This window comes from Crocodylus siamensis, chromosome 2 (assembly GCF_052110815.1).
Source record: "Crocodylus siamensis isolate JL-2025a chromosome 2, ASM5211081v1, whole genome shotgun sequence".
In the NCBI taxonomy this organism is placed as follows: domain Eukaryota; kingdom Metazoa; phylum Chordata; order Crocodylia; family Crocodylidae; genus Crocodylus; species Crocodylus siamensis.
The window spans coordinates 281951905-281966687 of record NC_143396.1 but is presented as its reverse complement, the minus strand read 5'-3'; the positions used below and the strand labels follow the sequence as shown (position 1 = coordinate 281966687).

The following is a 14783-nucleotide window of genomic DNA, read 5'->3' as shown; positions in this document are numbered from 1 at the left end:
GTGTTTTACTGTGGAATGTACAGATAAACACATTTAAATACATACTATTAAAATATATTTCAGAAACCCACCATGAAAGTAACACAAGTAGTTTGTTTGCATAAATAATTTAGAACTAGTTTCCAAATCAAATATTTTTGTGCGAATTTATAAATGAAACATGATCATGAGAACTTGACAACTGCATCAGTCCTTTCGTCCGATGTTGCAGTATATAAATAATGATCCTCTTGGGAAAAATTCCCTATTCCTGCAAACTCTCTCAAATTCTGCATTAAGGCACTAAAAACAGAGTAAAGTATATGTAAGGCATTGCTTCTAGCATCAATGGTGAATCAATTGTTTAAAATTTGCTGAAAAAATTCAGAATGTTACAATTGCAGCTTACATTTTGTGCTTCTCCAGATATTATCCAGAAAGTGATTTATGTGCTTCAATTGGAAAGAAGATATCCTGTATGTTTTGCAGATAAGCAATATTAAATTTTGTTTTCACCTTTAAGACACTGAAGTTTCCCATTTCTCTAGACTCTGTAAAAAGCAAGAACTTAGAACCAAGTCAATAACCCTGAGTAATGAGATAAGCATGGTTTTGTTTGCTTATTTACTAGTGAGCAGGAAACAAATAAGTCAACTGCCAGTAGCATTCCAGTTTTCAAACTGAACTGTTGCTCGGTAATAAATTCATACACGATGTACTACAGTCTGTCCAAAGATCATTTCTCTATATAGTGTATGTGAAACTGAAATATTTGCTAGAAGTACACCATTACACTGGTGACTGAATCGCATCTGAAAGTGCACCCTACACAGATATGTCATGACATCCAACTGCTTCACCATCCAGTCTACTCTCCTGCTCAGCTTTGTGCAAACTATTCTACATGGAACCCTCCTTCCCAGTCTGCACTGATAACATCAGTACTTTTAAGAAAATAAAAGTTCCATTAAGTAACCAAAATAAATAATTTAACCAAGAAATCCATGCTATATTTCTGAACAAAACCTTGTTCTCCTTCATTTCTTAACTTTGCCATGCTCCCCCTTGAAGTCCAAACTAATTCCTATTAAAATCCTTGGGGAGGGGGAAAGGGGATATACTCTGATGGACTCTAATATTATAAAAATCCCTATTCTCTCTCTTTAAGGTATTCAGAACAGTGACTAAAGATAATAGTTTAATATAGTTCTCCACACTATAGGAAAAAGCTACACAGAATGATGAACTGCATGTTTTAACAACACAAATCTGCTCCATTCAGACATTTTGTTGAGCAGCTAGTTTAAACTTACAGCATCTTTTAGAAATTTCAGTGGATAACTAAAAAAATCTCATATAGTTCACATTTTTATGTAAACTAACCACCGAACGATTATATAAATATACGAAAAACATGGTCTGCGCTGCCCGTTCAAAACCTGACTAAGGCCTACAGCTAGGAAGATGGACAAGCTGACAAATGGTTTAACCATAAACTAAATAAACTAAGAAATAAACTAAATTCATATGACTATTCACTAAGTTATCTTTCCCTGATCATCAAGGAAGTCAACTGTTCACCCACACTTATATATCAATGGTTAAGATGCAGGCTCTTGAATCAAGTCATGGCAGTGACTCAGAGTCAAGTGTGTAAACGACTAATGTTCTTCATAGTTCAGATCCTGCCCTTAAAGATCAGCTTTGGCCTTACGCAGCAACCGAAGTTACCGATTCCTGGGAGAGCCCTTTGAGATTACAGGCCACTAACGCTGTTGGCACAGTCCACAGACTGCTCAAGTTTACACGAAGTACTGGACTGACATCAAGATCAAAGGAATGCGGATTCCTAAAACAGGTACCTCTCAAGTTGTGGGGAACATGATAAATCTGAAACACAACAGCCTTGAAAACACCAAGTTTTAAAAACCTGTCAAACAAGGCTTCTCTCTAGAGCATCAAAATAAAGCTGACAGTGAAATGTGTCTCTGAAGGACAGAACAGTTAACCATGATGAAAAGTGTTTTACTTGTTTTTCAAAGATCAATTCTATTCTTTTGGAAAAAAGTCATTCAATATCTGTTTAACCATAAGGAAAAAAAGGAGAGACTACGATCTTAAAAAAAAAAAAAAAAGCAAAACAGAGACAAGTGTAAGAGTAAGCTATTTTACAGGGGAAAAAAAACAACTTTTTCAATTTTATTTTGCACAGTCAGCAGCACTATGAATATAATTATTTTCCCTTGGGCATAGGTGTTTGATAGACCAAATGGATTACAATCAGACACTGAAAAATTAGGAAAGTACGACCATAAAAAAACCCCTAACTTTTAATTAGGTTTCTTTAATTTTTTTAAATCAGACATCTTCGATGGGTCTGCCAAAACTTAAAAGAGGAAGCTAATCTCTTCAGTTACCAGAAATAATTTCAGATTCTTCAACTGCAAAGTAGTATGATACACACAAGTACATTTTTGACTAAGAAATCCAAAACATTCAAACAACTATTAGAAAGTTATATTTAGTCTACCTGGGAAAGTTGTATGAGTTATACTGACATAATTTCCCACTTGGGTGCACAATGTCTCTGGCCCATGGGGCAGATGATTAATGCCATGTCCTTCTGCTGGCCAGATGCAGCCTGTGAATCCAACCCAAAGTGCAGTGCTGGCCCAGCTAGGGCCCAATTCAGCTGCGCAGGAAGGGTCTCACCAGGACCCAGTTTAGCCTAGCCCTGGGGAAAACAGGGCCTAATCCCTATGCGCAGAGCCAGCCCAGATGGGACTGATCCAGCTGCACAGGGCTTGGACATTTGACAGTGGGAGAATAGTGGCAACTTTCACTGCTCCCCAAATGCCCTATTACCAGCCCTTTGAGGAGCCCCACAGGCTGGATGCCGCAGCTCTGGGGGCTGGCTCTGACCTCTGGGGTGGGGTTTGAGTCCCTCAGTTTATACCAGTATAACTTTCCAGCAGAGACAATACCAGGACTTGGGCTTTGTTACAGTCAGGGTATAGACCATTTCCCTCCATGTCTAATGGTCATGGACCATCAACATATCACCATGAAGTAAAGAATAGAAATGATTTATAACACATCAGCTGCTCCGTAGTAATTGCTCATAATCAGCCTCTTATCTCACAGCAGATCAAACATTAACCCATGAGATTAATGAGACCTAAGGTATATGGTCCTTTTTGAACCCCAACACTTGCCAGCTAGAAATATCCTACAAAGAGCTAGCAGTAAATGAACACACAAAACATGGTAGTGCTACCAGTATGGTCTCATTGATATTTTCCCAAAGAGGGTCTGAATTCATTCTCAATCCCTGTCAATCCCACTATTTCCAGGGTAGCAAGATTAACCAACCTCTTATCAAATGGTATTTCTACTGCCTAGATAAACAATAGGAAACAGCAGAAGCACTAGAGTGGTCTTCATCTATAAGTTCACATTTTTTAATATGATAAGACACAAGTACAGGAATTTACACTACAGTAAAAGGACTCTATAGAATTTGATGGCTTAGGCCCCTTCACTCAAAGGATTTAGGATCTCTTTTTCTTGCTAGAGATTGCAAATACTCCATTAAAACTGTTTTGTGAATGCACAAGATTTGTACTTTACTAACACAGATTCTGACCTAACATTACTATGATTAGACACATACTTTAGCTCTAATGAAGAACAGAATGCACTTTAGCAGAATGATCGTTTCCAGTCCTGTAGTACTGAAGTCAAAAGAAATTCTTCCAGCGTTCTTAAAGAGAACACACAGCTTCCTAGGAGGAATTTTTTGCAAGATGTTCAAAGGAACTCTGCTCTCAATCATATTTACATTGCTTTAGCCCAATCTTAAATACTCTTTGCAAATGAGTTTTGGAAGCTAGTGCTAAAAAGAAATCACATTTATTTGGAACTGCATTTAAAAAAAAAAATCAGTTAGGTACAGCACTATTGCTACATTGTGAGATATTACCAAACAAGAGAGAAGAGTTAAACCTCTAGCAGAAGTTGAGATTATTGCATGATGGAAAGCCTCTAAAATAAGAATAGCAAGCCTCTCTCTATATGTTCCTTAGCAAACAATGAGACACAGCAGTCAAGAACTGCACAAATAATCTTCAAATAGGAAAACACATCCCACTTCCCTTTGGTGAAGGGTTTAGGCTGCTTATTGTAGCTTCTGCTATAAAAGCAGCACAGAGCCAAAGATAAGATTGGGAAAGACACATCCAACTTCAAGGTTTCGTTTCATGCAGATCTTACCATCAACGTGTAGAACTATAAACAATCATAGACTAAAAACTACCTAAGTATTTCATAAAGTTACACCTTCATATTACTTACTGGCTGTCCATAGCACCAATAAGACTGTGAAAAGTCACTTTAACTGTCATTAGAAAAGCACTAGTACTTTTACAACGTTCATCTTCTGAACTTTGGTTAAGTAACTGAATATCAACCTTTTAATTATACAACACAACAGTGGAGGCCAACTTTTTTGTTAGGTGCCACAAATTAGCCCCACACCCTGCCAGAGTGCCACTCCAATCCCCTTCCTCTACCTAATCTACTGCTCTACTTTCTACTCCCCACCCCACCTTTGTCCAACCTACTGTTGTGCTTTCTGCTTCCTGCCCTATCCCCTCCAAATTTATCAAGTGCCACACATAGATTGCCCATGTCTCTCGTGGCACACAGGCAGCAGACTAGCTGTAGTACCCAGTATACCACACCAACATCATCATCAACCAATTCTCTCTTATCGGGAAACCCATTTCACCAATTGAGATAAAAATCAGAAAGCATTTTTGTGACAGCAGACAATCACTAACCATTAACAGGACTGAGAAAAAGAGATAAAAATCCTTCAAGCCCTATATGTTGCTCTCCTGGCAACACTTCCTCAAAATTCCCCAACTACATGAAAAACAATACAAAACAGGCTAAATACTATGAAAGGGGAAGGGAGGGGAGGGCAGGGGAGAAGGGAAGAAAGTGATGGACATAAGAGAATAGACTCCTTCAAATTATACATAATGCACTAAAACTTCACTGTGTAGTGATTTCTCTCAACAGTACATGCAAGCAAAGAATAATTTTTTTCCATGCTCCTCCAAGAGGTATAGGACAAAGTCTAGAACCTCATGTACTTACAGAAGTCTCTTCCAGCAACAAGCTGAGACTTTCATTATTGCACAAATATTATTTAAACTTACTTTGTCAGCCTGAGATGCAGTATACTCCATATTAAGATTTAGATGAGGGAGGGGCAAGTCATAGAGGATTCAGAGACCAGTCTCTGGTAATAATTAGCATGACTTTCATTAACAGCAAGATGCAAGTAATACTCAAGTCCCTAATGTAGTATTAGTCTCATATTAGAAAAAAATGAAACTAAAGAGTTAAAGAAGCACAAGCGACAAAATGAGTCAGAGGCAAAAGTGGAATCAGCACAAAAAAACCTTGAAAATTCCTGGCTCCCCATCCAATTCTCAGTCAATAAAACTGTAACGCTTGCCAAACAATCAGAGGCTTGTCCAAAATTTGTCCAATTCACTGGGTAAGGAGCAGCCAGGCTCAAAGTCTCACAAGAACAGGCTGCAGGGGGATTTGTTGCACACCAAGGAGACTGTTAGCCCCACATAAAAATAACTGACCTCCACTTGGAAGCTAGAAATACTACACCAGCCCCTAAGCAACCACCTGGACCACAGGCTTATTTGATACATAAAAAAAAAAAAAAAAAGAGTGGCCATGGGTCCACACCTGAACAGCAGGAAGGCATTGGGTTCTCTGTCATTCTTGCTACCTGGCCCATAGGACAGGATTTTATCACTATTGGGGATAGACCACAACTGTGGAGATACTCTAATGACACCAACCCCCTGGGTGAACATGGAGGCAACTTTCAAATTACACAACCCCTACCGGCATACCCACATCTGGGAGGACCAATGAGGACTTTGCTAAGGCTACAGATCAAGCAATAGTGGGCACCTGTTTGGGGACTCAAATTTGAACATGGCAACAGGCCTTTTGCTATGTCAAGGGATATCATGGGCCAGTGCACAGAAAGGAAAACTAATAAGAAGGGAGATTACTAAGGAGATCGCAACTGATTTCTGGGGACAAGGAAAGAAGCCAAGAGGGACGGGAGCAAGGGTCAAACGGTGATAACGACGCAATGCTCAGAGCTCAGGGGCTCGAGGAAGGCAGGGCTCCCTGACAGCTGTCATGTCTGCAATGGCTCACTGCAGGGGCTTGGGACACAGGCTTTGGAGGCCTATATTAGTGCCTCATGGGGGACTAAGGCCGGCACAAAGCAGGGCAGCATTCCCGCCTTTAGTGTCCTGCACCAACAGAACAGACCAGCAGGACTCTGCCCAGACACTAGCCACTGAAGCTCCCCCACCGGTCAAGCCTTGAGCAGCTGCCACTCTTAGCTCTCCCCACTAGCAGCTCATCCCAAAAGCGACTCCCTGCACCCTTGGCTCGCCTCACACCATTACTGCCGCTGCCTTGAACTTCAGCTACCTGCACTCCACCTGCGGCAGCAGCGTCCCTCCCATTTCCTGGCCATGTGCATGCAACCTTGAAGGGACACCCTTGTCCTTATCTGCTCTTCATGACAGCTAAGGTGGCCATCCATTTGTCCTTTACTGATACAAAAATGGACACCTTTGGTTTTCTTGAAGAGAGAAACACAGGACATAAAAGCATCGTTCTTTGTATCAATAGAGGACAGAGTCGCAGAAAGCCAAACTATGACAGCCACACACGAGAAGACGGCAACTAGGGGTGTGCCAATCCAGATTTTCTTGACCGATACCAATAGCCAATGATTACCCAACCATACTGATAATCGATATTTAGTACCAGTGCAAGGAATTTTAAAGTACGGACATTAATAAACCAGCAGCTGCCCGTCACAGCCCATTTGGTGCCCTGGCGCCCCCTCCCGCCTCCCTTGCCGGGCGCTCTGGGCCACAACAATCAGCTACAATAACCCCCAAAGAGCCGATAACCGCTCATTTTAGGGGAGCTGATCCTCCGTTGGCAAGGCTGGGGCCCATTACCTGCCAGCGGCCATAGCTGAGCAGCACAAGAGCCAGCGGGATGGCTGTGCCTGACATGGCATGGGTGGACGGCATGCTGTACTCGGAGTTGTAGAAGACCTCCAGCTTGAGCACGGGCGGCGAGGCAGGCCGCGGCCAGCGCACCATGTCCTTGGTGCACTGACCCAGGTACATGACCCACACCCAGAGGATTATGAGGCGCCGGCCCAGCCACGCGTCCCAGTTCCAGATGCAGAAGGGGAAGAAGAGGATGTAGAAGAGCTCATTCCCCAGCTCCGTGCCCAGGCTGAACAGGTAGTAGAGCGCGGGCCGCCGGATGGCGAACGCCTGCCGCAAGTCTTCGTCGCTCAGAGAGTTGCGGCGCGGCGCCCGCTGCTCCCAGCCCGCGTCCGGGCTCCGCCGTACGCCGTTGGGCCGCTCCACCCGCTTCGCGTCGCCCGAAAGCGACTCCACCCCGCACAGCCGCTGGAAAGCGGCCACCTTGCGCGGGTCCTGCAGGCCGGCAACCAGGCGCCGCAGCGCAGCCATCCCCGGGCCGTGAGGGAAGCCCGCTACCCCCGCCGGCAACTGCCACAACCGCCGCGCATGCGCGCTACCCACCGCGCCGAGGCGCGAGAGTGAGGGCGGGGCCGAGCTCGGGGAGGCTCCGCGGGATTGGTCGCCAAAGCGAGGGCGGCCAATCCGAGCTGGGCGAGCAGCCAATGACTGCCGCGGGCTTCATCCGTGGGCATGTGGAGAGCGGGGGAGGGGGCATGTGGTGAGTTGTTCTCTTGCCCAGACAGAAGCTGGTGTCTCTTCTGTAAGCGTCCTGGATTTCTCTGATTAAAGCAAAATCCCCCATTTTGGGGTTTACCAAAATCCCTATATATATATAGGTGTTTCATTTTGATCTTGGAAAAATGGATTTGGTTAACCCTAAAATGGGGGAGTTGGGTTTTTTTTAATCAAAGAAAACCAGGATCCTTGTATGCATGTGTGTGTGCGTGTGCGTGTATGTATGTATATATATGAAAGTGTGTATGCATATACTGTGTATTAGTGGTGTTTCAATTTAAGCATGAAAAAATGTGAATTTTGGGTTACTTTTTTAACCCCAAAATTGGGGAATTTTTTTTTTTTTTTTCTTTTAATCGGAGAAAACCAGGATCCCTGCATCATCTCCCAGCTCCCCAGGCAGCTGAGTGCTTCCAAGCCCACAGGCACTGGCTGCGCCACTCCAGCTGCGGGAGCCCTGGAAGCAGCCCTGCTGTGTCCCTCAAGCATGGCCCCCTCAGACAGCCTTGCCCTGATTTACAGTTCAAGCACTTCAGAGGGGAAGGCTGGTACAAGCAGGCTTGTGAGCAAGGGCTAAGTGCCCCAGAGGCCCCCCACCATGTTACACCTATCACCCAAATTGCTAGTAAATGGCATAATAAAGTGAGACAGGCCAGCACTGTTGCAAAGTAATGGTCACACAACTGGTGAATCGAACAGTACATTTAGACCAGCTGTACATATAAACTTGTTATTATGTCATAAAAATACCCCTTGGGGTGTAGAAAGAGCCCACCAGCTACAAAGTTAGTGCTTGAAAATGTGTAACAGCCCTGTAGCTGGTTTCTTCCCGGCTTCCATTCAAACATGTGGCACAGCCCCAGATTATGCTGCTTTGGGTGAGGATTAGCTTTGAGCCGGGTGGCCTAGCTTGACTTAAGCAAACTTCTGGTTGTTCACCTGAGATCAAGCCACCTGTTTGCAGTCCTCCAGTATCCCAGAAGGCACTGCTCCCAGGTGGGCTAGCAATCATCCAGGACCATGCAGCCCTCGACTGACACCTGGAAAAAGGTAGGTGGTGATGGGGTGAGTAGGGAGGGAAGGAACAGGGGCAAAGGAGAGTGAGGGGAAGGGGCAGGATTGCAGGGGAAAGAGGGGGGTGGGTGAATACAAGACTGCCAGGCTCCTGCCCCCTCTGCCACCCAATTCATTCTCCTGTCCCCAAATTGCCCCTTCTGCCCACCCATTGGCCCCTCCACTGCTCTGCTGCCCTAGTCAACCTGAGAGTGGTAGAGGTACTAATGGAGGGGTTCCCCCTCCCTGCCTGTTCCTGGACCCCCTGCAGATCATGCTGCCCCTGCAAGCCCTGATCCAGGCCCTGCAACTGGAGGGGAAGCATGGTGAAAGTGTATGAGGGGGGCAAGGAGCTGCCAGGCTGCTGCAAGGCCCAGTAGGGGCTGGAAATGAGTGTACTCCAAGGGTGTACAAGCTGCAGGGAGCCCAGGAGCAGGCAGGGAAGGAGAACATCTCTCTGCTGTTGCTCTCAAGCTCATTGGATGGCAGGGCAGTGATCCCAGGGTGGAGGGGCCAATTAGTAGGTGGGAGAAGCAACTGCAGGGTGGAGGGAGGAATCCAAGAGCTGATGGGGGGAGCAATGGGGGCAATTTGGGGGATGGAAGGGGCAATCCAAGCATCATGGGGGCCCCTTTCACCTCTGTTTCTTGGCCTATGCTGTAGCTAGCTAGAAAGCCTATGAGCACAGCAGGCATAGAGTGTACTTGAAGCCCCTAGCCATGCTCTTGCTGGCCAGCCCTCTAGCAACAGGTCTGAGCAGTGCTCAGGAGAGAGGGTATTAGCTCTAAGTGTGTGACTGATCATTAGCACAAATTACCCTTAAGGCAGACTAACATTCCTTAGAATTAGCACCTGCTCAAGCCTTCCTTGGGGCTCGACCTTCCATCAAACCTCCTACATGAGATCTTTGACACCCTTAGCAATGAATTCGGATGCTGGCCCTGATGTCACTTAATTGAAACTGTGAATTATGAAACTGTGTCTAAACCCACTCATGTAAAAGCTTGCAAGATTAGAACCCATGAGTAAATCTAGGATTTTGAAAAGGGAGGTGCAGATTGTATGGGCATCATCACATATAACACAACACAAATTGTTTTCTATTAAAACAAAACTAGAAGCTTTAGTACTATGATAGCGGCCTAGTGCTACATTATTCGGTTTAAGATCAAAGCAAAAACAAATACAACCTTATTGGAATGTTCATTAATTTGCTACATCTTATATTATTTATAAAACAGCAAATTAGCAAAAAATAATCAAAAGATGTTTCTTTAGTCCTGTTGTCATTATAATTAAGTGTACATCTTCTTAAAAACCTAATGTGCTTTCACCATTGTAACCTGCCTCCATCCAGACTGTCATTCAGGAGCTTTGTTGAAACACATAAGCAAATACTGTTGAATGAGACGAACAGAAATCTTTATTTATTTATTTGTTGGTTTGTTTATTTAGGTCCCTGCACCACTTTAAAAAAGTCTTTCAGGGTATGTAGGTGATATCTAAGGGCCTTGTTACACATTAATATTGGATAGCTCCTGGATCTCTTAACCCATGGATTGTCTGCCTGTTAACACATTTAAGTGGTTTTAAGCACTTGTTATAAGGGCTCAGAATTACACCGCTTCAGGGCAGGATTATCTCTTGATCTGCACAACTCAACTCCTGTTTCATTAAGGTGCGGCCACTCACCACAGATGTGCCACTGAAGTTGAGGATGTGCCTGCAAACTAGCACTAAGTGGAAGTGGATCAACATTTGTTAACATGTAATAAGGCCCTGTCACATGTTCCTTTAGTCCTGCATTAAAGGTTTGAATCAGTAATGATGAACCAAATGGTCCAATATTTAGTTTCTCTGGGCATTTTTACATGTGCTCTAGGACATGATGCCAGGCACTTTTAATTAGCAAGCCATGATAATTAAATGTGCCTGCGCATCACGTGTATCAGCATCCCAGTGTGTCCTCACACTGAAAAAATGGCAGCAGGGCACTTTAAACTAAAGCTCATTGAAGATGTTTTATTTCAAAGTGCCCCACCACCATTTTTTCAGCACAGAGACATGTGGGGACACTGATACACATGACGTGGAAGGCTGCCAGAGCGCATCAATTTCTGTGCTCCAGCTGACTCAATTAATCAAATCTGCTCCAACACACTGGATTTCCTATGAAAATTAACACAAGTAGCCTGTTCCAATGCTTGATTATGTCCTGCCATGCCTGCAAATTCACGCTGGCTACAAACCAGCTATAAAGTTGTTACCTGTTTTCAGGCATTAACTCTGAAGTTGGTTGGCTCTTTTTATAGCAGGATGGACACTTCTATGGCATGATAATAACTTTGCGTATGTGGCCAGTTTAACTTTATTGCATGATTAACCAGTTAAATGTGTAATATATGTAATGTATGGTAGCAGCTCATACTCTGAAGGTTCTTCCTATTCTCCAACCCAAATTTCCTCCGCTTCAGCTTGAAGCTATGGCTCCTAGTTCTGTCCCCTATGGCCACAGAGAAAAATCTATCTTCATCTTTTTTTTAATTTAGTTATTTGAAGACTCTTATCAAATCCCCCTTAGTTTTCTTTTCTCCAGACTAAATAATCCTAGTTCATTCATCATCTCCTCATAAATCGTATTTTCCAGGCCTCTAATCATTTTTGTAAGTCTCTGTTGGACTCTTTTCACTCCGTCCACATCTTTCTTAAAGTGTGGGACCCAAAACTGGACACTGCTCCAGGTGAGGCCAATTGTTAGTCATCTTCTATCTGAAGGCAAGATAAATAGCACCCTCAGCTTCTGCTGAAGTCAAGAGCAGCTGAAGGTATTTTGTATCTTACAGTAAAGAGTCACAAGAATGGTTGGCAGGCCTCAGTACAATACAAAGGAGATTTTTAAAATTATATTAAGAACAAAAGAAATCACAGAAGTGCTTCAGGCCCATTACTCTCTGGAGGTGGTAAAATCATTAGTAATAATGCAGGGGAAAATAATGTTCAGTAAATAGTTCTGTTTTGCATTTGGAAAACATACAGAATGATTGTATCACATAGGGATGATGACCTATTTTTCAGTTCATTTGTAATCAAGGAGGATATTAAATAATATCTACCAGGAATCAACATTTTAAATCAACAGGCCCAGTTAATTTGCACCAAAGTGTTTTAGAGTCGCTTACTTATGAGATCCCTGGAGAACGGACACTGATTTTTAATAAATCTTAGAATGCCAGTGACTTCCAGAAAACAGCAAGAGATAACTGATGCCACTGCCTGTCAAGCTAATGTTGTCTTATCAGTTCTTTTCACTTCCCTGTCCTTCTGCCCCTATTCCTCTATTTATATGTCCATATGAATAAGAATAAGCATACTAATATGGTGCTACATTTCAAAATGGACAAGCAGGACCCAGGATGACCTTTAGACAAGTTTCTGGAGAAAATAATGGAAGGGCTGATATGGGATTCACTTATTAAAGAATTAAAGGTTAAAACTGTTACCCGGTAATCATTGTTTTGTGGTAAATAGTTTCATAGTTTCTAGGGTCGGAAGGGACCTGAGTAGATTATCTAGTCCGACCCCTGCCATGGCAGGAAAGGTTACTGGGGTCAAACGACCCCGGCAAGGTGTTCATCCAACCTCCTTTTAAAAACCCCCAGGGCAGGAGCCAGCACCACTTCTCTTGGAAGTTGGTTCCAGATCCTAGCCGCCCTGACCGTGGAGTAGCGCCTCCTGATATCTAACCTAAACCTACCCTCTGCCAGCTTGTGACCGTTATTCCTGGTCACTCCTGGTGGTGCTCGGGGGAACACCCTCAATGCCTGCTGATCCCCCCTGACTAGTTTGTAACAGGCCACGAGATCCCCCTCAGCCTTCTCTTGTGGAGGCTGAATGGGTTCAGGTCCCATAGCCTCTCCTCGTAGGGCCTGCCCTCCTGCCCCCTGATCATGCGAGTGGCCTCCTCTGGACCCTCTCCATGTTGTCCACATCCCTCTTGAATTGCAGTGCCCAGAACTGGACGCAATACTCCAGCTGCGGCCTGATCAGTGCCGCGTAGAGGGGGAGGATCACCTCCTTGGACCTGCTTGAGATAGATCTGTGGATGCATGCCAAGGTGTGGTTGGCCTTCCTGACTGCCTCCCCACACTGCCGGCCCATGTTCATCTTGGAGTCAATGATGACCCCAAGATCCTTTTCCGCCTCTGTGCTGACAAGAGGGAAGTTTCCCAACCTGTAGGTATGGTGCCGGTTGTTCCTCCCGAGGTGCATCACTTTGCACTTGTCTGTGTTGAATCCCATCCTGTTCTCATCCGCCCACCCTTGTAACCTGTCTAGGTCCGATTGTAGCCTATTGCTCCCTTCTAGAGTGCCCACATCCCCCCACATCTTAGTGTCATCAGCAAATTTGAATAGGGTGCTTTTTACCCCCTCGTCCAAGTCACTGATGAAGATGTTGACCAGTGCAGGCCCGAGGACTGAGCCCTGCGGGACCCCACTGCGCACGTCCTTCCAGGTTGAGAAGGACCCATCCACCACCATCCTCTGGGTGCAGCCCTCCAGCCAGTTGGCGACCCATTTGACTGTGTGGGTGTTGACACCACAGTCCCCCAATTTTTTAATGAGAACAGGGTGACAGACAGTGTCGACAGCCTTCCGGAAATCCAGGAAGACTGTGTCCACAGCTACCCCTGCATCTAAGGATTTGGTGATCTGATTGTAAAAGGCCACCAGGTTGGTCTGACAGGACCTGCCACTGATGAACCCGTGTTAGTTGCCCCTAAGCATGCAGTCCCCTGCTGGCCCCTCGTGGATGTGTGCCAGCATAATTTTCTCAAACAACTTGCCTAGGATCGAGGTAAGACTAACCGACCTATAGTTTCCCGGGTCCTCCTTCTTCCCCTTTTTGAAGATGGGAACCACGCTGGCCCTCTTCCAGTCCTCCCACACCACACTAGAGCACCACGAGTGCTCGTAAAGCTGTGCCAGGGGTCCCACAATGACCTCAGCTAATTCCCTCAGCACTCGGGGGTGGAGATCGTCCGGACCAGCTGATTTGAATACATCCAGTCCCTCTAGATGTTCCCTGACTATGTCCTCACTGACCCTTGGCCTAGGTGCACCTCCCCTGGGGCCTGAGGGTGGAGAAGGGTATGGCAAGAACCAGGGGCTGAAATATGAAACCCAGACAGATTCAAATGGGAAGACACAGGTTTTTACACGGGGAGGGAATTAACAGACCAAACTCCAAAAGTGGATTCATCGTGTCTTGAAGTCTTTAAATGAGAACTGGATAATACATAATCATGAAGTAGTAGTCATCATACTGGAAATAGGCTTTGATGAATAAGGTTTTGAATTACTAGAGCCCTGGAAAGTACCAAAATGAACCACCATTGGAGAAGGCATTGGTGCTCTGAGAGGGGGAGTATTCCTATTGTTTTCACCTTCTCTTTGAAGAGTGTGGTGGCATCTCTGTTACTGCTAACCCTGCAAGTTTCTTTACACTCCTTATGTTTAAAGATTTCTATTTTGCTGGCTCCTTGGCACGGAGTCAAGGAGAGGAGATACAGGAATATCCATGCACCTTTCCTCTTCTTTGCATGTTTGCACAGAGCCAGGGACAAACTGTCTTAAAATGTACAAGATGCTTCAGGGTGTTAATTAACTGGATGATGAATTCTGGGAGGAAGTACAAGTCATTATATAATATGCTGTATAGCTAAATGCAAAAAAATCCACCTAACATTTTAATTGCAAAGGATACTTTGAGAGTTGTCTTTATAATATATATTTGATGAGCCATTAAAAAAGCAGGAAGTAAACATTTAGCTTTGTTTGCAGTCTGTTTAAGTTCACTTTAAGCCATTAGTATCCAAAGTTATGAGGTCATTT

The 14783-nt window shown here is 44.5% G+C and overlaps 1 protein-coding gene across 2 annotated transcripts in view; it reads right to left on the bottom strand.

Annotated features, from left to right (window-relative positions):
- SGPP1 (sphingosine-1-phosphate phosphatase 1) overlaps positions 1-7653 on the bottom strand; it is a 40394-nt gene extending 32741 nt beyond the window's left edge. For both annotated transcript variants that reach the window (XM_090034215.1, XM_090034216.1), the window contains exon 1: positions 7065-7653. In XM_090034215.1, coding sequence (XP_089890341.1) covers positions 7065-7592 — 528 coding nt within the window. In that variant the 5' untranslated portion in view covers positions 7593-7653. The remainder of the gene's footprint in view (positions 1-7064) is intronic.
- Between the last annotated feature and the right edge of the window lie 7130 nt (positions 7654-14783).